The following is a 24,375-nucleotide window of genomic DNA, read 5'->3' as shown; positions in this document are numbered from 1 at the left end:
CTCAATATATTTACTCTAGTGAATGAGTATCTTCTTGCTTCTTCAGGTTAAAATTCCATTAAGGTTCTTTTGCTGTCTGCAGTATACTGTGAACATATTTCAGACTTAATAATGTTCACACCAGAACATTGTCATAAAGGGAGATAATAGAGCTGCCTGGTGCCAAGTCTGCTGTTTTGATGTTTTGGGTACCTTGATAATCCCTCCTGTGTCATATGGCTCTGCTAAAGCACCTGGATTAATGCTCTGCTGATTTAAATAGATGCCTTGGAGTGTTCTGTTCCAGGGCATAATTTCCTTTATTAGGTCATCACAACTTCATGCCAGTGACCTTCAAAGTCATAGTACAAATGTATCTTCTTTCAGATTCTTCTTTGGAGAAGCAGTGGCCCTGGGAAGTGGAAGCCACTGGAAAATATTGAGATGGGTAATAAAAGGGTCCTAATTTTTGCAGCATTATAAGTTTTTGTTATTGTTTCCCTCTCTTGTTGTGTGCACACCCAGAATTCTGAATATTCCCAACCAAAATTTATAATTATACATATATGTTTATAGTGTATAGAACGAGGGTAAAAAAAAAAAAAAAAAGTATTTCTACAGATCTCTTGAATTTCTGTGGCTATCAAACATTATTATTGACAGACAAGTTTAACAAGAAAACATCTCTGCTTGGCTATAGAGGCACAAACAGAACATGAAACATTCCAAAGAGAATACTTTGGAAGTACTTCTCATTTACAGATCTTACATGCCACCATAGCACATCCGTAAAGAAAGAGAAAGAACTCCACTACTTCTGCAAGAAGTTCTGCACAGAGTGTTAATCTGGACAGGATAAATGACCATATACATCCACAAAACCAATGTTGAGACTACTGAAGTGCGAAGTCTTTGCTTGGGTCAGATGTTCACAGTAAGAATCCCACATAACCTCTGGGATATTAAAAATAACCAAAAGCTTACCTGAACTAGAAACATGGCTATGTGGTGAAATTCACCCCGGCCTCCCTGCTTCACTGGCACAGTCATGAAGAATTTACTGCCATCCCTGGAGAAAACTGGTTCTTCGTTCTGTAAATATAAGATTGCTTTAGTTCATCCATCTTTCCATTACACGTTTTAGATCATCCTGCTTTCAATTAAACTTTTAAGAAAACATCATCGAGTTTCTTGATGGTTTGTTTTTGTTGTTTGCCATGCTCTTAAGACAAATGGAAAAAAAAAAACACCTTAGATTTTAAATATATTCTGCTAAGATTAAAAACAAAACAAAACAACAAACAAACAAACAACAACAACAACAACTGGTGGCTACAGCTACACGTAGCACATGCAGGTAGTTACTATTGTGTTTCCAGTAAAAGTTCCGGTAGTCTCACCCCTAATGCATTGCAATTTCCTAGGACACATTCTTTTACCGGCATGCAATCAGTGACAGAAATAAATCCTACTACGGGTGAAAAGAAAAAATGTTTCCAGGGCCTGGGCTCAGAAAAACTTTACCAAGTACACACTTAAGACTCATTAGTTTTGATAAAGTTGTATGAAAAAAAATATGCACATTGAAGTGGTATTCTGAATCGTGGCCTTACCATAAATTGTAGCCTGATGTGATACCATTTCTCCATGTCTAACTTTACACAGAAATATTAAAGGAAAACTGTTTTCTATAAAAGCATAGATTTTTTAGAAAATGATTTCTCATTTGCACACTGCAAAATGAAGCCTGAAATGTATTTTAAATAGAATGTATGTCATCCATTTATTGGCTGGCTCTTCTGAAGCTATGAAAATGGAACCATTTGCTGACAGATTAGCTCAGCATATTGTTCTGGGTATGAATTTAGAAATATTCCCATTCTTTCCACTTTTAGCCCATATGACCTCTAATCTTTGAACTCCTTTGTGCTTAATTTGATAAAATAATAACAATAAAATAAAAGACCACCACCAGAAACAACAACAAAATATCAGCAGAGTATATAGGATGTGTTGAAAAGGATTTGTTTCATCTATCTTTAGCCATCTAACACTTATGTAGGTACAGCTGGTTGTCCAAGTGCCTGCCAACTCAACACGAAGAGATCAGAAACTGAAGGGAACATTGCCTCTGAAACCCAGACAGGCGCCTCAGATCAATGGGCTGAATTGCTTTCTAGAAATGTGCATCTTATTCCCACAATGACATGCTAAATAGCAAAATGTCTTGTGTGATGTTAAGTGACAGGATTCCCACTGCCAAAGAAGATGCCATTTGAATGTTTACACAGTCACTTCTATAATCCTCAGCTGTAAAAGTAAAGATCCTAAAAAGTAGCAAATTTTACAAGTATTTTAATAGCTTTTAAAGTATTTAAAGTATTTGAAATAGCTTATAAATAAATAAAAATGACAACGAAGCAATGAGAAAACACTTCTTCACTGTGAGGGTGACAAAGCACTGGCACAAGTTGCCCAGAGAGGTTGTGCAGTCTCCTTCTCTGGAGATATTCAAAACCTGCCTGAAAGCCATCCTGTGCCTACTTGGCAGGGGGGTTGGACTAGATGATCTTCAGAGGTCCCTTCCAAACTCAACCATTCTGTGATTCTGTGAATTACACATTATACACCCAGAAACAGCATTTATACCATACCTGTTTAGGAAGCCACAGGTCTGACTGCATTTCGTATTTCTATAAGAGAAAAAAATGGCTTTTATGGAATGGCCCAAAAATATTTCACACGTTCAGCAAAAGGTCTTTAGCTATTTCATGCTTTTTTTCCTACTGTGTTACAATCTTCACATCTCTTCTTTGGCACTTACATAGAAATGAATGATAATTTAATTACAAAGTCAGCTGCTTTATTCTGAGTTTTTGGTAGAACACCACAGGGGACCTAAGAATGCCTTTTTCAATCCTTTTTGATTAGCTATCAAGAAGCTTTATGCATGCAGTCCTATTTGTTTTTTACCTCTAGGCATCATCTGACAACTGGATATATTTTAGGTTCTTTATCAACACTGGGCAAACAGCCAGCATCAAACTCTAAGTGCAAGACCTTTAGACCTTTTGAAATCACAATCCCCTTCTTTAATGGTTTGTAGCTTGGTGTCAGTGACGAGGAAAAAAATATTTTTTTTTTATTGGTCACGCTCATATTTTAAATCATGCTACCTAAAAAAATAATAAAAAATTATCGTGTACACATTGGAAAAAATGCAGAATGTATGTCAACTGTTGTGAATTGTCACAGTCACACTGAGGTAATGAACATTTCTTAGCTACAGAAGCATCTGTACATACATGGCCTGAAAAATGAAAAAGCTGTGGCTACTTTCACATCTGTTTTTATACAGCATTTTTTGGAATTGAGAACATGCAAAATGATTTTAAAAGGGTTTACAGTTGAAGAAAATGTTTAGAAATGTTAAGAATTGAAATCAAGTGGCATGATAGAAGGCTATAATCCCACATTATGGCCTTTGCTCATCCATCACTGAATTCAGAAGCATCACTGTATCCTAGTAGATGCAGCAAAAGCACAGCCCAGGGTTACAAACACGAGCCCTGTCTGAGCTGTGCTCACTGCACTGCTGGCCTTGCTCACCCACCTCTAAGGCCCTTCTCTGCACTTTATTTCTTCTGGAGTGGAATTTCTCTATCCCTCCCTCTTATATTATGTCCTGGATTACAGGTCCCTGGATACCTACTTCGGATAAATCCAATTGACCTTGGAGCACACAAGGGTTTCCTTTCAGAAACAACTGCTCACAGTGATTCACTTAAATCACTTTCTTAAACTGACTTTCTTAAAAAAATAGATAAAGAAATAAAGGACAGAAAACTCACAGGAACCAGGCAGCAATCCAATCAACAAATATCCATGTTCACAACCTTACCCCATGGTCTAGGGACTAATGATCAGTTTCTGAGTCAGGAAAAGCAGCCTGCACTACGCAGCAATATTGCATAGAAGCAACAAGCTTAGAAATGATCCCTAACGCTTTAACACAAGTGACTTCAGTAGCAGACAGCCTTTTGACTCAGAGGCCAGACTTAGACATACATTAATCACTCATAAGCATCTACACTTCCGAATTATACCCCCTACTTCGGAGCATCTGTTGTTACGGATATTAGCATGGATAGGCAATATTTATACTTTTAGCTGGTTTAGGGAAGAGACTATGACTCAGAACGGAAAAGTGCCCAGCTGCATTCAAGTTGCGAGAGTGACTGTGAAAATGGAGAGAGGTACTGAAAGATTGTCAGATGTCAAAATCTGGGTCAAAGGATGTGATGAGGCTGAACTCAAATAGAAAAAAGTATCTCAGCTCGGATTATTCTCCAAACTGAAATATCCCTATTGTTTTTCCATTTTATTTCTTTAAAGTTATTTAATTCTGCTGTTGAATTTGCAGGAATTATCAACATTTTCATGTTTTCCTTAAACGTATGTAAGCTGTGAGAGACAGAAAGATCTGAGATGAAACTCTATGGGGGAAGAGAGGAGAAATCAGACAGCATGAAAATATCTGGAGGAAGTCAAGCTTGCCACTGCACTAGCAATATCCTTAGTACATGATGTTCAGCAAATGCAGTTTCCACTGAAGTTAATGAATGAACAAAGCTGAGTAATTCTGAAACTGTCACTCAAAGTTGCTAATTGCATAAAATCATTTCACCAGATTTGGAATTTTCTCACATCTCTATTTCCTCTCTGTTGACTAATTACATTCAGCTTGCAACTATGGCATCTGCAAACTGATTTCCAAAAATATATATTTTTTTTCCTGAATATGAAAACAAAATGCAGGAAGAAACTTTGAAAGGAAAACTTGGGAAAAAATCTGACTTACCCTACTGCAAGCCCCAGTTGTTGTTTCACAGACTGTAAGGATAGAGATATTCTGAGGTCTGTTTAACCATCTGACCACAGCCTTGGTGTTGCTTACCCATTTCACCATGGTGATGTAATATTCCCTAAGTAAACAATGAAAACAAAATGTTCAGATCGATCCTATTTCAGATTAGACATTAAAAAGACATACAGTTCACCGAATACTGAATAAAAAAGTATGGATGTATTTGTACTGAATGACAGTATCAGCACTAAGGGGTGGAGATAAAAACAAAACAAAACAAAAAAAATGCCCACCGTCTGTGTTCCTGGAGGCAATAAGCAGGAATGCTCAATCCTAGTATTCTGTTCCCCTGGGATATTTGTAGTCTGTTAGCACCTCCTTCTCAGACATTTCTAATACATAAACTGTACCAACTGGAAACATATACTTGTGTAACATATGTCTGCAAACACACATAAGCCACGTACTTGTTGGCTAGCTTAAAAAGCAACACTGAATTCCAACAGAAAACAGTATTTTCAAAATTGCTTCAGAATATACATATTTTTGCAAAAGAATCCAGTCCAGAAAAAAAAGTCTGTAATGGGCAGGTGAGATCACTTTAGAATGTCACATTATAAAATAACAAGTATTTTATTATAAGACCTCCACAGAAAACAGTCTCATTAAGTGTCCATGCGTGTCAGCTTCCATTTTATCAAATTGCTCATAACATCGGACAAATTGTCTGTCCCTCCAGGCCTGCAAAGCAAGGGAGGCTTCCTAGTTAGGGGCTAATGGTATGGAGTATCTGCCTCCTTCCCCCTCTGCAGTCACACCTTCATAAGGCCGGTGACTGTGCGTACAGAAGCCTGAAGACAGCCAAAATGATACGTTCAAAATACATATTTTCATGTATTTTAAGAACTGCCTTTTTCTCCCTGTACTTCAGTACCACTGACAGCATCCACAAGATAAACAGCATCCACTGACCCCAGTGCCTGAATTATCCCAGAACCAAATTTTACAAAACAGAGCCTGAGCATTTCCATTCAAAAAAGTCTGCAAGGAGGGAAGGAAACAGGAGATTTAATCATTCAGAATGCAGCTGATATAGTAACTAATTGTCCAAATCAAACCATATCATCATCTTCCATCACTGACATAAACTCCGTGATCACTGAAGTGAAAGCAAAAGATCATTTAATTTTTTTTTTCTCCCCTCTCATCAACTATGCATACAAATGTGTTCAAATGTCAATAAATTAGGACTTGGTTTATCAGGAGTGTAGTATGGTGTATATATATGTAACAAAACACATCCTCCTGAAATTAAATACTGCCTCCAGGTAATATTCCTTTATAATTCACAAATTTCCAGTTAACTTGTTTCATAGACACAGTGCGCATACACATACAGAGCAGTGGTGTTGTTGCCCATCAATAGATATAACCTTGTCAAACTCTGTAGCAAAAAATCATGTTTTATTAGACTGACTGCTACAGTTGAATATAAACAGAGAAGCCTTCAGGACAAAACATGTTTTAGTTCTGAGGAAGCTGCTGTCTGTATCTCCAAACTTATTAGGTTGTTTTCAACTAATCTATTGTTCTACTAATGAAAATAAGCTCTCTCTCTCTTTCGCTCCAGGCCCAAATACACAAATGGACAGGGATTACTAGATCTAGAACCTCTGCATTTGTGCATATACAAAGTTTCCTCACAACATCACTTTAAAGAGACTATGACTGCTTTCTGGACAAAGGACTGAGGCAAATCATGAAATAAAAACTACACTAGATCCTCAGTCTGAAACCATTTAACTAGGTGCTCTACAGTACTTTGCACGTTCAGAGCACAACTTCCATTCCTCTTCAGGAGCATATCTCAAGTCAGACTGATCAGTCAGTACTGATGGAGCTTGTACAGGACTCACTTTATTGCAAGTTGGGTTTAATCAGGCGATGCATAAAAACAAGAGCTTCAAAACACCTTGACCAGACTGAGAGATATTCCTATTTTATAATTAGATATAAAATTCCACATTTTATATCTAAATCTGTTGCTTGGCTTCAAATTAGCCTAGGGCAATTAGATAAGACAAGCAATCTAAAGAAAGTACAGCTTTCCCTTAGGAAACAGGAACATAAAATGTATACAGCCAGTGCAACAGAAGGAGCTGGAACACCTGACAAGAGCCGTGGAGGTGCTGCAACACCAAGACAGGTGACCTCTAGAGGCCTGAAGGGGATGGGGTTTATTCAGTGACGGAAAAATCTCCAACTGTAGCTGCTAAGAAAACAAATGCTTTTCCTGACCGTACAACAATTAGATTTTTTTTGAAGACTTGTAACGTGGTGAAATCTGGACTCATTTTTCAGTACTGATAAAAAGCACGTTAGATATCAAAAGTGTTTATCAGCATTTGCCAAACTTGAAGCCCCCCCCCCCCTTTTTTTTTTAATAATTCTTTCTTATAGAATGTTTTTCATTTATTTTGATTATCTCAACTGAGATAATCACAGTTCTGGGGAGATAGTTGAGCAGTTTGCTAAAACATTTAGCATCACTCAAGAGTGTTCAACACGTGTTGTTTCACTTGTAAGTAGTGGGTCTTGTTCAGCCCCATGTACAGAACTTGCATTTCTTTCCACTGAACAGAAAAGGGAATAATCAATAAATACCTTGGCACTGCGTGGGAAAGCTTCAATAAAAAAGTCTGTGAATATACTTTTATCTTGCAGTCTTTGGCTGAATATATTAGAGCCATTTGCTAAAAGGTATGGTAGTGAATTAATCCTTTACATTAACCTTGTGAGGTAGGCATTGTTATTGCTAAGTTACAGAAGAAAGGAGGGAAAGAAGCTTGAAAGAAGTGACTAGACAGCATATCGAAGAAAAAGTGAAAACAAAACCCTGTTTTTTTAATAACAAATTGCCCCATTGCATCTTTCCCACATGAACTTAGAATCAAATAAGCTTTCTTTTCAATAGCAAGGCTGCCAGAAATATAAAAACCTTTAGGGATTCATAAGCTGATTTCTACTAGACGTACATAAATACCCGAATAATTTTGTAGATTTAGAAATGCATAAATACAGAAAAAAATAGTGAGGGTTGGAAGACTGTTATTTATGTGAGCTGAATTTATTAAGTGTCTCCAGTTCCATTATAAAAGATTAATTAAAAATCAATTAAAATGTTTGAAATTTGCCATACAAAATCCAAAGGGTCTGACTGTATATTTCAGTCTCTTTAAAAGCAGGCATATATGAAATCAGAATGGAATATATGGAATCAGAATCATCTACCATATTTTTAAGCTTTGAAACTTTACTGGAAAAAAAATAATAAAAAGGACTAACTTAATTTCTTAAAGTGCCTTTTAAAATGACATGGTCAGCAGTGTCTGGGAATACTGCAGAGCCAATGCAGTTTCCTCACAGTGGCTGAGTACAGAGAAAGTAAACAGCAGATGACCTCCACACTGAGACTTTCGAGAGCCAATGCACAGTTCTAGTAGAAAAATCTTTTCATCATGTGTGGAGGCACAGCTGTAATCTAGTAAATCAACTACCTTCTTTAATGTGGTATTTCACGTTTTCTCTGTATTAATGATTTCCACTTTGTAAAAAGAAAGGTGTTTTTCTTCTCAACGGGTCTAAAATCTAGCATGGGGTTTGAAAAATCATCCTACATAATTTGTTAATATCATATTATCAACCTTTTATCTAAATATCATGAGTTACTAAGATACTTCAGGTGTCCTAAATTACAGTGGTTTGAACTGACCTCTTGCACATCACACTGTTTTTTTTTCAAGATTTGTTGCAGAAAGTATTAGCTTTCCAACTGCAACTTCAGGAGCTAGTGGAGTATGAAGACACACACATTTCACCTCATTTCTATACTGGCTTTCTAGCACTAATGCAGTACAAAAGCATGTTTGCTACTGAAGAAAACATAACGTAATTGTACACATGGAATAGAAATACCAAAGGGATACCTGAAATTGCACAGAATACAACCACATGTTAGAAGAAAGTCTGAGAATCTTTTTGTGATATTATCAGTGCACAGTAGAATAAATTTCTCCACAGAATAAAACATTAAGGAGGAAATTTAAAAATTTGCCACAGCTTGGGCAGAGCTGTTACTTTTTAGGGCTATAAATAATAGAAGCCCCATTCCCTACCCATTTGTGTTGTTTCTCTGAGTTGGAGTATATCTGTCCCATAATAGGAGTTGGTAATGACTTGTGCATTATATATTTCCAAAATGTGTCTACCCTGAAAGATCCACAAAGCTATATATGACGGTGTTCCCTTCCATTTGATTGTGAAAAGCTATTAGAAAGGCAGTGAGAGGGGAAAAAAAAAAAAAAAAGACCACTGAAAGTAGTTACTACTTTCATTTAAAAAGCTAATACTTTAAAAAATTCTCCCAACCATTATAGAGTCCAAAGACTTCCACTCTAGAAAGGTCTGTTCAAAGGTCACTCCTCATACCTGCATATATATTGATATATGGATACGTGTGTATGTATTATATATGATGACCTGACACAGGTCGCTTGTGACCAAGAGTTACTCAAATCCAGTCAAAATGCAAAACTGGCAGTATACCTAGCTTGCACCCATTTTTCTAAATTTTATAGAACAGGAGTTATACCACTAAAATAAAGATGAAACTATTTTTTTCCAGGTTTAAATAGTTTTACTCAGCCTTCTGACAAAGCAGCAAACCTGAAATTTAAAGGAGTATCACTGCATATCAGAGAGAGCAGAGAACATGAAAATTATTTAAATTAAACTGCTGCAAAACCTTTATAAAGGACTCAAAAATCTGGTGAATATGCCCCTTCAGGATCACACCAGAAATTCCACAAACTGAGATAGTGTTCAGTTTCAAGACGCAAAAAAGGTTTTAAGATATCAATATTAATTTGTTTGATTTTACTTTTATTTTCAGCACTTTAGGGAGCAAGAATGGATCCGAAAAATGTGAAGTGAAACCATCACATTTTCAAGATTATTTTTTTCCTTGGGGATTTACATACTGCTTTCTCATTTCACTTCTTCAAATCTTCTGACATTTAAAGTACCATTTTAATGCTGTTTAAGAGAGTGAAGAGGCTAACCTTGGTAGCAGAGAATCCCTTTAAAATCTTATACTAGCATTTTAATTAATGAGGTGTTAGCAAACAGCAGGAGATTTTATTCTGTTTTTCAGCAGTAGTGCATCAACAGAAAGAAAATACTTCAAAACGCACAGTGCAGTCAAAACAGTTCCTTTCACTAGCACAATCAGTAAGCATTCTAGCTGACATAAATAATTGCAAGACATAATTCACTACTGTATTATTCCTGCACTGTTTGGATACCTTAATTTGTGCAGAAGAAAGCTAAACCAGCTTAAAATAGGTGGCGATCGTTGTGAATCAGTACCCACTGTTACCATCCTGATTGCTTTGGGAACAGTTACTGTAAAATCTTTTGGCTTTTGTAGGAACTGCAAGAAGAACAACCTATATGCCGAGTTTTTTTTTTTTTTTTTTTTTTTTTTTTAGCTAGCAGTGGCCCATCATTTTCATGATGAAAATCTTTCTTATTTCTTTTTCTTCCCCACCTGAAAATGCCTGGAGAGAAGAGAGGAAGTGGTACTTCCCCTGCCCTTAGACCTCAGCTGTACCTGGACTGTAGCACCTCTTTGATTATTGCTATCGTATAACAGGTTAGGGTTAGAAGATCATTAGCATGTGCACTGAAATCACAGTGGGAATTTCATCAAGATGTCTGCAATTCTACAAATTGGAATATGCCTAAGGGAAAGGATGAACATTTTTTTGCCCTTAAAGAAAAGTTTCGAGGGACCTCAAATGAGGACAGGTAACCAGGAGCTCAGCTTAAGATAGTAACTTTAGCAGGAGAGTTACCATTTACAGCCAGACCTCTTTACAAGTGCTCTTAAGTAAAAGGGACTCTTAAATTGGCTCCACGGTCCTGAAGCACAGTTTCTCCTGATGACCCCACTATCAGGCACAGCACAGCCCTTCTTTCAGTCTACCTGGTGGCATTGCATCTCACCCTCTGCCACCTCCCTGCATCCATCAGTTATAGGTTGAAACAAAACTTTCCAAAACCTACCAGACTTAAAAAGTTCAGAATATTCCTCTCTAAATGACAGAACATCCTGATTACGTGTTCTGTGGTACAATTCTACATTCTGCAACTCCATTTCACAAACTGAAAGCAACAAGTTGGCACACAGCAAGTAAGGGCAAATGCCATAACAAGCTCAGAACCACAGCAGCATTCAGACCCCTTGGCAATATCTTCGGATTCCTAATTTCATATATTTCAAGAGAATTGAAGCTTCTCAGGACATCAGAAGTGAGCAAATTCCAGGTCCCTGAGTTTTCTAAGAGGAGCATCAATCCAATACATCTGTATTTTATTTCACCATCATTACGTCCAGTCACGAGAACAAAGATAAAGTGCATTCCAGTCAAAAGTAATTGTTGTGCTGAAGTAAAAAGGCAACAATTAGCCTGAGTCACGTTAAATCAAACACAAATTCCACCAAACAATGAAATTAAATACCTGGATTTAAAGCTGTCAGGTGGCATCAGTTCCAGTGTATGTGCTGGTCCATAGAGATTAACTACAAACAGCTTTACTGTTGGGTTTGTTTGACCTGCCTTTGAAAAAAATATATAAAAATAGGAGCTTTAGTGGCACTGAATCAGTGACAGCTAAATAGGTTCAGTCATTAACATAATAAAGTATGTTTACAATAAAGAGAAAGCTCTGAACATAAAAAATCACAGCCATACAAATTACATAGATAAAAATGTGAAGTATTAATCGCATCGTTCTCTCACTGCCCTTTTACTTTGGCAGATCTTCTGACCTTCTGGTGCAGAGCAAGGGAACAATGCTGAAAGTAGTTTGACCCAGTTCTGTAAAGTCAGCTGCAAGAATAGCCAGCTCCTAAAAGAGCAGTCAGACCCAGCCTGCAGCAAAGCCTTTTCCAACCCCTATTGCTCTTTTTCCAAAAGACTACTCTACTTCCAATTGAGATAACATCCCTCCTCTTCCTCCATCTCTTTCATTATCAGTTTCCCCAGGACTTCCTCCCCTGGCTTGCTGAGAAGAAAATCTCTGGTTTTGGTACTGTTCAGGACGCTGTTGTTTTGGCAAGCTAGCTCTAAGAGAAACAAAACACTTATTGCTAAAGGAGAATAAAATGGCAATTTGATATATATACAACAGGAAGACCCTGATAAATCCTGAGGATCTATAGGAGGCCAGGACTCATCCTTCTCCCAGTAACACAGCTCATTACTAAGCGGTTCTTGAGATGAAGAGAAAGGACTGGTGACAGAAAGCAAGGCACTGCAGGACTGGCAAGAATATACTGCTAGTCCCACATCTCCCACGCAAGCCCCTTTTTTGTGAAAGACACAGGAGTCACACAACTGCATTGTTTCTTTAGGATACAGGGAACGGCAAGTGTGTGCTTCAATGGAAACAAGCTGTTAATATTGGAAGGGAAGGAAATCATATTTAATCATAATAACCTACAAAGCTGTATATCAGACTCTTCACAGGGATATTTACAAATGCAAGAGGGCTTGGTTGAAATATACCCACACGTTTCCTTTAGAAAGTGGACTTTTCTCTAAATATAGACAGTCTGAATGCTGTGTACACTTATTTCTGAGTGGTATGGGGGAGAAGAAAGTGGATACGTGTATTTTTTCTAGTGCTTAGAAAAGTTTAGAAAATGGATTTAACTAGATTCCTGGACTTTCGTTCATAAAAACTTTAAAATTTGCCTGAAAGAAACATGGTCTTTCAAAGGCATCCTCCACATGAAAGCAGCTTATACAGATGCAAAACTGTGGAAGAAAACCACTGACAGATCAAGTCCTTACTACACAACTGCTACCTCCTTTTATCATTTGAACTGTACATTGTTTGCACAGTGGCATCCAAGTACTCCCACAGGGAGGGCTGCCAAGAGTAACTCCTATCTCCTGTATGAGTACAAGTTGTAGAGAGACCCTCTAAAGCATGCCTTCACAGTGGGCACAGCCAGATCCTGGGCACGAAGCACCGAAGCCTGGCCCAGCTGTGGCACCGGGTGGCTGTGGCACGGGACTGCCCGTGAGAGGTCCGCTCAGCACTGTCCTGCCCCAACGCGCTGCCTCTGCTGCAAACAGCCACGGTGCGTCTTAACAGCCAAAGAACACATACGGGTGGCTTACACGTGTAAAGGGCGGTGTCATGACATGGGATCGGGGACTGAAAATGGGGCGAGAGTTGGTACCACTAACGGCAGTTCTGGATCCTGTCGGCAGGAACTGCCCTGTGATTACCCAAAGCAATGGGATGTGCACTCACTGCCCTTGCAGGGCACACAGCAACGGTCATTTTGTATGTTTTTGTTTGTTTTGTTTTTTTGAGAACATCAGATATTGCCCCGGTTATGCTCACAGGGCCTCAGATCAGCTACAGCTCTACAGCAGTACTATCAAGCTTCTGGCTTGATGCAAGCTCTGTCCCAACAGCTGGGGAGGTCCCGGGGGTCACAGGGCAAACACCAGCAGTGCACGCGGCGTGCAATGGACTCAGGCAGCTGAAGGTAGTTGTCCTACACAAGCAGCCGACTCTCAAATTCACACTTTTCCCTCTACTATGAACGGCCTCTCAGCAATCTAAATTGCATAGGCATTGTATAATAATAATAACAACAACAACAATAATAATAAATTGTTCGGAAGTGAAAGAACTCTAAATTGAAACCCTACTTTGTTCTGGTATATACAGATGATACAAAATATAACTTCCTCTCTCATTTTTTTTATTTTTTTTAAGAACACAGTCTGGGCATATGGACATGTACGCACAGGTACATGTTTCAGTATTCACAAACACATATGGGTTTCATTTTATTTTTTAATCGTAGTTATAACTTTCTCTGATGGTTTCATTTTATAATAAAGACCCAACCTTTTTTTTATCTATGTAGCTCTACCACAAAATTCATTGCCAATTAATGGTGTTTAATGTGTAGCTAGATTGGCATTAAATTGAGACATTAAATAAAGGTAATGTTTTTTCATTAATGAGATTACTGAGATAGTAGTGTATCACTTTTACGCTGAATTGCTAATGAAATGGAATTTCTCATTTCTTGTTTACAAAGCTCATTTTTTAAAATATTCCTTTCTTTTTTCTTTTCTCTGTCACTCAAGGCTTTTGTCTAAGAAACCATGACAACTACCTCTGAAAACACCATTACTTTTTATTTCAGAGTATTATTTCACAGCACACATTATATTTATATCATACATACTATTTTTTCATAGTACCTGTTACAGTCTAACTTTCCACTCCTTAAGAACAAAGGTTTATCTCCAAAACGTGATAGCAAGAATAGGGTAACAGTAATATTATTTAAAGTCCTCCATGAACTTTCCTTGAAATGTTAAAGGAGTACCACACACAGACCTACATATACCATCAGAAATGTACTCAGGCACTCTGAAATTGCATGCAAAATATGGACAAATCAGTAAGTTGGAAGATAGTATCAGCATTGGTACTTAACACAGAAATTATGGTTAGGGAGGCAGCTGATCAGGAAATCCCCAGAAAATAGGGAGCAATTTCAGGTATTATCCCTGCCTGAGCTGTTCTGTCTTTTCCCAACACGAATCAAAAAATCCTCTAATTGTTCTGAAACTCAGTGATGGGTTTTTCATTTTTGTTTGTTTTAATTTGATGGCCAGAAAAAAAAATAAAAGATGTTATTGTGGCTTATTTTATCCAAAGCCACTCTTTTGCATTTATTGATAGTAGCATAATTTACTGAGATTTATATAACTGCAGCAGAACTTGTGCTGTACTTTGCACACAGTGTGTGTGACTCCAATGCAGTTGTGACAGTATTTATTTTTCTGTGCAGTTCTCCAAACATTTTACTCTTCTCTCAGAAGCGGTGCATTGATTTTACCATGCATCAGTGATGAAATTGCTATGAATCAGTCTGTCTGCTGCTTCCTCACCCAATAGTTTCTTTACAGCAAAAGGTGTTACAAGCCTACTGGAAAAAAAAACATAATTAATACTTCCTGAAAAGCAGCATGAACCAATTCAGCCTCTGTTATTCTCTAGAAACACTCCTTCTGTATGGTTGAATACTATCAAAGAACAAAAAACAGGAGGTGGGGGCTGCACTCACACTCATCTTACCTTAGGGTATGGATACTGCTTTCCTTTTGGATATAGGCCTCCAGTAAACCGGGGAATAACCATGTTTGGCACCAGAGAGTCATTTATGGTCAGGAATGCCAGTCTTTCACCATCTGGAGACCACCAGTGGGCAATATGAGAATGAAGAAGTTCCTCTGCAAAAACAGATCTCCTTAGGGTCCATAACAATAACTACCACAAAGTTCCTAGCTCGTTCAGTTAGCATTGATTTCTTCTTTCTCTGCCTAATTCAAATGTATCTGTTGCAATTTCAGCAGTTTCACGTTATCCTGAATGAACGTTTGGATAACAAGGCATATCAAAATACCAAATTTCAAATACCTTCCTCAAATTAATACTTCCATTGACGTCAATAAATCACTGTAAACATGAAATATGACTGTAACTGCTGTAACTGAAATATTATTATATCTGATTTCTCTGAGCTGTGGCAGCTGGGTACCTGCACATTCTCTCACAGTTGTATTTATGTAATAATTTTTGAAGTGTAATATTTTGTCTTTTTGGCTCAGTTTTAATTCTTAGACAGTTCAGTATTTTTGGTATTTTTGCAATATAACTTTCTGAAAATCAAAAATCTTTTTTTAAAAAAAAATAATCCAAACTGTATTTGACTGCCAAATTAAAGTTATTCTTTAAAATGTCATGCACTGTTTTCTTACATTTATTGCCACTGCACTTCATATTAAGAAGAAATGAAAGAGAAACAGCCATAGAATCAGCACTCAAACTCCTGGGATTCTAATACAGCAGCTCCCAACCAACTCCAAATCACCCTGTGCAGGTCTTCTAGGTCTTCTGTCTTCCGTTTGTGAAAAGACTTGGATGTTTTTGCAATGTATTTGATATTTAAACTTTTTTTTTTTTTTTTGTGAGCATTTTGTATTCAGATTTTAAGAATTTGGCTGGAAAGGTAATTGAGAATAACATACCAACCAGATCAGAGGCCTGGCTCCATACCTAATTTAAGAGCCTACAAAAACTTCTTAAAATGTCAGTAGAGACTCTCCAAGATGCAAATCAGATCCTGAAAGGTTTGAAGTGTCTGAATGGGTTGACGTATCTAGGGTTAGCTGTAATTAAGCTGGGACCTATCTTCAAAGCCATATATTCTGGGTCATGCTTCTCTGCTCCCTGACTCAATAAGTAAAGCCCTTTACACAGAAGACCAGCAGAGAATGAATTGTGAATATCAGCAAGCTTGTGGCCTTGCTGAATATCAGCCAGGTATGAGACCTATATATCACTGCCTATGTTCACAGGTAAAAATGAACCAAAGTACATGTGAAGAGGTCTCTGTTTTCTTGTCAGCTGAAGAACTTCTGTGAAGTTTTAAAGCCTTTCACTCCGCAAAATTAATTAATAAAACACATCTGTATGAAGGGTGGGCACACGCAGAGAAGCAGCAGGAGTATAACTCAGACAAGCATCATCACCAGTATTGAGATAGCTGCTCTTCCTTCCATTCTTTGTTCCCCCATTTTCTTTTTCTGTTCCTCATGAAATGTTTGCAGTTTAAAGGAAAAGTCATTTGTTTTATCAACAGCTTCATTTATCTTTAAAACAAATAAAGTTACCAAAAAATCTACAACAACCTCCTTTAGATGATGTTTCTGAAATATATAGGTAAACTGAAATTAAAAAGTGCATCATATTGGCGTGTCAAATAAAATATGTTTTGTTTCTATTTAGTTCTTAGATGTAGATCTTACCAATGGAGAGATCCAAACTGTATAAAACCCGAATTTCTTCCACTAAAATAAGTCTTAAACTTCTTTCCATATAATTCTTGGATGGGATTTACTGCATACCTTCCAGACAGCTTGAATAAAAGGCCTGGCAAATACCAGAACCAAGCAGTTGCATCTGGTAAACTTCTGTGGTCCCTTCCAGCCTGAATTATCCTCCTCACATCCTTTTGTTCCTTTGCAGACCAGGGAGGAATATTTTTTAAAGAGTCTCATATTACATTTTGTTCTATGGACTAGAGCTGTATAATGATCAGCAATATGCCATTCACGGCAGCTCCATCCTCCACCTAAAGGAGAACAGAAAAGACAGGCTACCCTCTCCTGAAAAGGTGCCCCCAAATGTTTACAGAATTGGGCCCGAAGTTATTCTGTTGCATCCATTCTTACTAAGTTTATTTTGTTTTATTAAAAAAAAAAAAAAGATATATCAATGACTACATAGACTTAAATTCTTCAATTTGTATGCAGTTGTGTTAGATTTGAAAAAAAATGAAGAGCATATAAAATTATCTTCTACTCCAAAGGTTCTTTTTGTCTTTACATTTTGAAATGCACCAACACATTAAAACATTTCAAAAACATTCATTAAAAAAATAAAACAGACAACAAAACCACCAAAACCTTGGAAGCAGGTAATTATCAGACACAGGCATTTATGTGACTAAGGAATGCAAATTACCATTCTAATTTCAGAGCTTACTTGGACAGAGGTTTTCAAAACTGCCTATGTGAGCTATCTGCTCATAACTACTGAGGTGCTAAGAGGTATGGACAGATCATTTCTGAGCATCCCACTGAAGTGCCTTGCTATGCTGCATACCACCATTTGTAAAAAACACTCTGCCCTGCAAACCTCTACATAAAACACAATGTTCTGAAATGAATGGATTTGTGCTGTAGGGTCTGTACAAGAACCTCTCATCTGTTTTAATAAACATTAAATATTTGTCCATCTTACCTTCATATAACCAGTCTGCAATTCCATTAAAAATAATTCCTTCTTTTCCCGAAGATGTCAGGCGCAATGAGCTACTCTTTACATCAGGCTGATAGTAGATGTTATTTTCAAAAATATAAATCTGGATGAGGTAAGAGGCATGGAGAGAAAAAAGAACGTTTTGGTAGATATAAATTAATGTTCAGCAAGCGATACACAATTTCCTCAGAACAGACTACAGAATAATTCATCATGAGTTTCCTCTAACTTTGACTTCGTGTTTCCTTTTATTATCAATTTGGACAAACCAAGCAAACTTTTAATAGTTATGCCAGGCAAAATTCTTCCTTTGAAATTGTTTTCCCAGTTGAAATGTTTTTATTAACTTTAAGAAACATTATTACATTCCTCAGAATTATACAGGAGGCAAGTTGTATAACAGCTGAATAGATAAAGAAATTTTCCATTAATTCTACTTTATCTAATAAAATCTTCTGTCTTTCTAGCTATGAAATTAGACACAGTTCTGCAAGTACATGCAGCACAATACATACATCATAAGTGTTAAGTTGCACCAGATCATGGTGTGGAAACTTACTGAAAAAAATCAAAAATAAATTGCACACTGCTGTTAACTTTTCTCAACTTCCTGACACAGCTTCTGACTGTGATACACAAATGTTTTACCTCAATTGTGCTACAAAAATACACTTTATTTTGAAGTGCAGACTCCTCCTCTTTTTTCCTGCAAGTGACAAAATAGATGTCCTTTTCTCACTCATTGGTATTTCTCAGCCTTGTCTCTTCTTCCCCTACTAACCTGGGTTTCAAGTTTACTCATTTTTTGAGACTAAACTCTAAGCTCCACAATGAAGTGCAATAAGAGAAAGATAAAAAGAAGGTATGACTAGGAAGGAACATAAGGATGACAAAAAAAGTCAATGATTTTCTCAAAAAGAATAATGCAGTGATGAAGGACGGTTTATTACATGGTAATTCTGCACACTCAGATGAATGGCACACTCAGCTGTATCACCACCTTTCTCCTATCAGCTAGCAAACCTTTTGATTCCTCAGTTTCCTGGTTTCCTGTGTTGTGACTAGATTCTTCTTTCAGCTATTATCATGTCAGGGCTGCAGGCTTTTAGACTTTTTTTTTTTTCTCTTTACTGTGAAATTACAATGGCCACATATGCAGAGCTTAACTGTGGAATCAACCTAATACCCATACTACACACCAAACCTGATTCACGCTTAGAAAATGCAGCTAGCAGCACAAGAGAAGCAACACACAATACAAATTTCTTGTACCATGATTTCATCAATGTATACTGACATACGGAGTCTCAGGGACAGCTAATATTAAGTAAACTTATTTACACCAAAGAACATTTTAAAAGCCTAGTTGTTCATTATCCTCTCACACTTCAATGATAAACGACTTACGGGAAAACGCTAACCAGAGAGTTAAGTATTATTATCGTTATTACTGCTATTCTCTCCTCTTCTAAAGTACCATCTGAAATAGATTTCCATTTGAGTCCCCAAACTAATGGCATTTCTTGATATTTAATAGTAGCCACTTCATGATTTCTGGCATACAGCCAGAAAGCTGATTTCTTTTTTCATCCCATGAGCGATGCAATGATTTTCAAAATTCCTGTGAATCAAGGGTGACTTGGGACGATTTTTTGTCAGAAATTCAAAACTCTGCAGTGAGTTCAAAACCAAAGTAAAAATAGTTGATCCAGTTTGAATAATCTGAACTGTACTGACCAGGAGTTACATTTATAGTTTAATAAACAATATTTGGTATAGTTGAGAATTTATGGGAAGTTGACATATGATGCCGCATTAATGCCAAGAGAAAACAAGGATTAGAGAACTCTGGAGATAACAGACTTTTGTAATAATATTGACAAATACTTCTTGCCAATGTATATTTCCACAGTGAAAATGTTTTGTTTTCCCGAGATAAAAGGAACAAATACAAGTAATAACAAGGCATGATTAATTGCTTAGCCTCTGAAAATAAAATAATTTAGCCAAGCACTTGCTATTTAAGTGAACTAAAAATATTCATGTCAGACTAAATTACAGATAGTGTGAGTAATAGAAACCACTATATTGGCCACTGCTCAGTAAGGAGCGGTTTCTTACAGCTGACAATCTCTTCTTATATAAGCCATTGTTTTCAGAAGATTAAAAAAGGCTGACCTGATCAAATGATTCTATTTTATTTCAGCTTCTTTAACTAGTGAGCTCAATCTAATCAATTTTTGAAGATCAGAAGTATAATTTTTTATTCTCCCACACCTTTTCAGGCCATTTATATTTTTAATGGTGAACATACCTGTAGCGTCTAGTTTCTGCATTGAAAAACTTTCATTTAAAGCCATCATTGTCAGTCAAAGTACAGGATTAAGAACTACTTGCTTTATGACTGAACCATGTAAAGGTTTTAATCCTGTTATTGCTAGTTAGCAGGCATTGCTAATTACATTTGACACATTTCAGATAAGTAAATATCTCAGAAGGAATACTCACTGTTTTGCCACTGATTGCCGGTTTCCTCGTCTTTATTTCCCACTCATTTCGTAAAATGACTCTGTCTCCATCTTCAATCAATTCTCAGCCACTCTCTGAATATCCCCACAATCCTCTTGGTCAACTCTGTCACCTAAAATTTCCCATCTCTCCCCATCACTTGTAGCATATGTTCTTTCAATTTTGAAAGCTACCCCAAAAACTTTTTTTTTTTCTTAAACATATGGATTAGAACATTTTAAAGTTCTTTAGAAACTCCAAAGCCCTCCAGCGGCTCTCTTCCCTAGCAATCCTCAGGCTCATGGCTTACTTGCATTTTACATTAAAAATGATGAATTTATATTCCCTTTGCAAAACATTTTATGAAATACAATCTCTACATAACTAAACATCATGTAAATCCATATCAATGATTTAGTGTTGGTGCACTGACAAGTATCATTCTGCACTGCCTGCAGCATTTTGAAAGATCAATATGCCCATGCTTGAGGCTGTAAAAACATCTTAGAAAGACTCACCATTATGGGTAGTCAATCTCATCTGTAATTTGAATATTTGTTATATTTCAGGAGGTGCCATTTTCCACCTAAAGCCTACAAATTGTACAACTTGTACCGGCAGGAATGGCTGCATGCGCATAGCCTACAAAAGCTCTGACTAACCCCTGAAGTCAGGCCTGCATTCGCCTCCATTCCTGACCATGTCAAAGCACTCATCTGTAATTATTTATATCCTTCACCACTTGGAAACAAGGACTCGGAGTTAAATTGTCAGTTTGTGTTAGTGCAGCAAAACAGGCAGCGGAGTTGTAATAGGAGTGACAACATTACAGTGAAGGCTACTAGTAGTGGCCTGCAAGGCTCTTTGCTTTGCTGTCTGCAGATCCAAGCTATGGATTCATTAGGAACAAGTATTTAAAGAGACTTTTCATAGCCATGAAAACCAATCCCCCATTTTACATTACTGCCAGAGCAATGCAGCCAACTAAGATGCTGTGAAAAGGCACACTTATTGGGAATCACTTTTGTACAGCAATTCCCAGTATAATTCATAGAATATCCAAGTTGGAAGGAATCCACAATGATCATCAAGTCCAACCATATTTATACGGTATGTCATATATAATTCTAGAAACACTGAAATTTTAATGTATTGCTACTTGAAATTAATTTTGTTCATAAGACGTGAATATATCTTGCTTGCTTTGGACACCCAACACTGACCAACAGTCAAGCATCTTGGATCTATGTCCTTCTGAAACAGTCACAAGGAGAAGCAAGTGTATAACAGTTATGGCTTTGCCAGATCACTGATTTTATTTTATGTTGATTGTCCTGAGTACAAAAACTAAGAGTAGAAATAGAAATATTCATCATCTGAGTTGTGCAAAAAATCTACATTAGAGCCTGGAAGAAGAAGAAGTCTTTAAACAGTATTGTCAAACTCTCCCCTGCCCGTAAAACACTTAATTTTTATTTTTTTTTTTTATTTTTTTTTTAGTTCATACGTTTTAGACTTCTCAATTACTTCTTACTTTCTTAATTCTTATTTTCTCAATTTAAACTCAATACTTTCTGGTGAAAACAATATCTGTAGAAAACTCCTTACAGCTCTACTTTATGTTGCATTAGAATGTTTTCAAGCTTTTCCTTCAAAACACAAAGACTAGGTGTAAATTTTTATTTTTAGGAAGCAGCTGTGGCTGCTGATTAGTTGCAGTATGGCAACATACAGGAGCTTGAATTTATGAGGCATTTTCCCCAAGTTCAGTTGTTAAAATTGAGTGAAGGAGAAAGCAACAAGCTGGAAAAGAACTGAAACTAGTACTTGTCCTACAACAGAGACTTAAATTCTCAAATACTGCAATGTACATAGCAAATCACAACACTGTGATAAGACTTCATGATCAAACTATATATATATACACATATATATTCTTGGACCAGAATCTAGCAAATACATGTGCCTAATATCCTGACTTCAGGAAGTAAAACTAACCATGTGCCCAAATATTTCGAGGCTAGGGACTTCACATACTTCATCACTTTGTACACGGTGTTTTGAGCAATGTCCCACACCAAAAATTTCCCTTGTTAGCCTATCTCCAGTCAGACCTGGGAGCAAGTAAAAGTAAAATGGCTTTTCTTAGTATACACTTGAATCTAATTACTACATCATAAGTGCTAAAATGTTGACTGCAACTACTGAATCTTCCAACATTACTAAAAGGAGGAGTTGCTAAGTGTGTACCAGACAGGTACTCTCATGAATACATCAGTGGCTTTGTGCCCAAAACACTTTCACAGCTTTTAGGCATGACGATAAGAAAATAAATTGAAAAAGGCACAAAGTGGAACCAGGCTATGCTATCTTAGACAGAAATTATTATCACGCTTTTTTTTTTTTTAAACCTCCTCTCTTCACCAAGTACTTCCCAAGTATTTTTAAACTATTTCAAATTATTTTTTATTTAAGACCCTCAACTAATAATGCTGTAAATAGGAATAAATATAAAAATCTATGGTCTTCAAAATTACAGGACTTTGTTTTCTTAGAGATTTGTCATAGCTAATCACACTAATCTCAAAAAAAAAAAAAAAAAAAACCACCAAACAGCATTTCTATATTTATTTCAATAACTGTTTTCCAATTAATGAAAAATATCTGCAAGAATATTTTGGATTAGTGAGAGATTAATTCTTGATAATGATCATATTTATTTCTACTGACTGTGAAGAATTAGAGGCTCTGCTTGCTTTGATGTTCTACCTATGGCACTAATCCTTCCCCTTCTTCCACATTTGACAGCCTCTAAACCATTCTTTCATAAACCTTCATCTAAATTAATTTCTTCAAAAACAGTTATTTGCTGTTCGCCACATGTTTCACAATTGCGTGATTTAATTTCAGGCTGAGGTCTTAAGTGGAGCACCCAGTCCAAGCAGCTAGTTCCAGATGGCAGACAGCTGTGAAAACACAGGGACATCCAATCACCCAGCTGAATGGCAAACCCAGTGCCAATACCTGGAGAGACCCTGTGTGTCTTTAATCCTTTCAAACACTCCAGGCAGAGAAAAGCTGGTAAATTACATTAAAAAAAAAACCTCCACTTTTCCCCATTAGGTGCTCCATTGAAGCTTTCTGCACAGGCTTATCCACACTCTATCACTCCCCTCACTCCACAGTAGCATATCAGTGGCAGGACAAGCTTTTCACTCACCATTTGGGCTTCAGCAGCAGCTTGCCCAGAGCTTTGTGGAGGCTGCTGTGCGATCACTTACTCTGCACAAAAGCAGTGAGTGAAGCAAGGCTTTGAGCTCTGCAAGGGGGAGCAGCTCCTACACCAAAAGCTGCCAGCAGATGGTTACTCCTGGCAGCTGAGACAGAGTCACTCTCAGGTATTTGCATGTGTCCTAGAAATTCATCCAGACACCAAAGTTCAGATTCGTAGTTAAAAGCAAAAGCCATTTTCTTCACGTTGGAAGAGAAACATATCTCAGAGCTGCAGCCCTGCCTGACAAAACCTATCTCCTTCCCTGGAATCAGGCATTGGTCTTGCTTGCAGAGAAAAGCTACTAAACTAGCAGAGGAAAAATGCCTTCCAAAATTGAGGTTAAGGAGGTAGACCTAACAACCTAGCATTAGTCCTTTCTCTAACACATGCAATGATAAACTTATTGTATATAAACATGATAAGGTAGCTTGCCATGCAAGAGCTTCTTAAAATAGATTACACAGACATTAACCTTATGGGTATAATGTATTTTCATTGCTGTTACCCAATACAAAATGGACCCATCTTGGGTCTAGAAGCAGCTATACTCATTCATGACACACTTCACGCAAGCTGAAACAAATTCCCCCAACTCTGTACCACATCCATGGCCTTGGCCTGTGTCACACCTCTTAGTGTGGTGTGCCCACAGTCTACAAGTCAGGACAAAGTACAGCTGACCTACAGGATGCAAGTTTGCACATCCCCAGTCTAATGTTTCTACCTTACCTGATGTGAAATGATAGCTGAAGTCACT

General features: G+C 37.2%; 1 protein-coding gene across 14 annotated transcripts in view; it reads right to left on the bottom strand.

Moving 5' to 3' along the window:
- Positions 1 to 24,375, bottom strand: part of DPP10 (dipeptidyl peptidase like 10) — a 486,012-nt gene that overhangs the window by 29,520 nt on the left and 432,117 nt on the right. For all 14 annotated transcript variants that reach the window (XM_083841938.1, XM_083841936.1, XM_083841939.1 and 11 more), the window contains 6 exons: positions 17,819 to 17,939; positions 15,089 to 15,243; positions 11,429 to 11,526; positions 4,841 to 4,964; positions 2,634 to 2,672; positions 964 to 1,071 (listed from right to left, as the gene is read on the bottom strand). In XM_083841938.1, coding sequence (XP_083698064.1) covers positions 964 to 1,071; positions 2,634 to 2,672; positions 4,841 to 4,964; positions 11,429 to 11,526; positions 15,089 to 15,243; positions 17,819 to 17,939 — 645 coding nt within the window. The remainder of the gene's footprint in view (positions 1 to 963; positions 1,072 to 2,633; positions 2,673 to 4,840; positions 4,965 to 11,428; positions 11,527 to 15,088; positions 15,244 to 17,818; positions 17,940 to 24,375) is intronic.

Source organism: Anser anser, assembly GCF_964211835.1.
Source record: "Anser anser genome assembly, chromosome: 6".
NCBI classification, from domain to species: domain Eukaryota; kingdom Metazoa; phylum Chordata; class Aves; order Anseriformes; family Anatidae; genus Anser; species Anser anser.
Note: the sequence above shows the minus strand (reverse complement) of the source record. Positions and strands in the feature narration are given on the sequence as shown.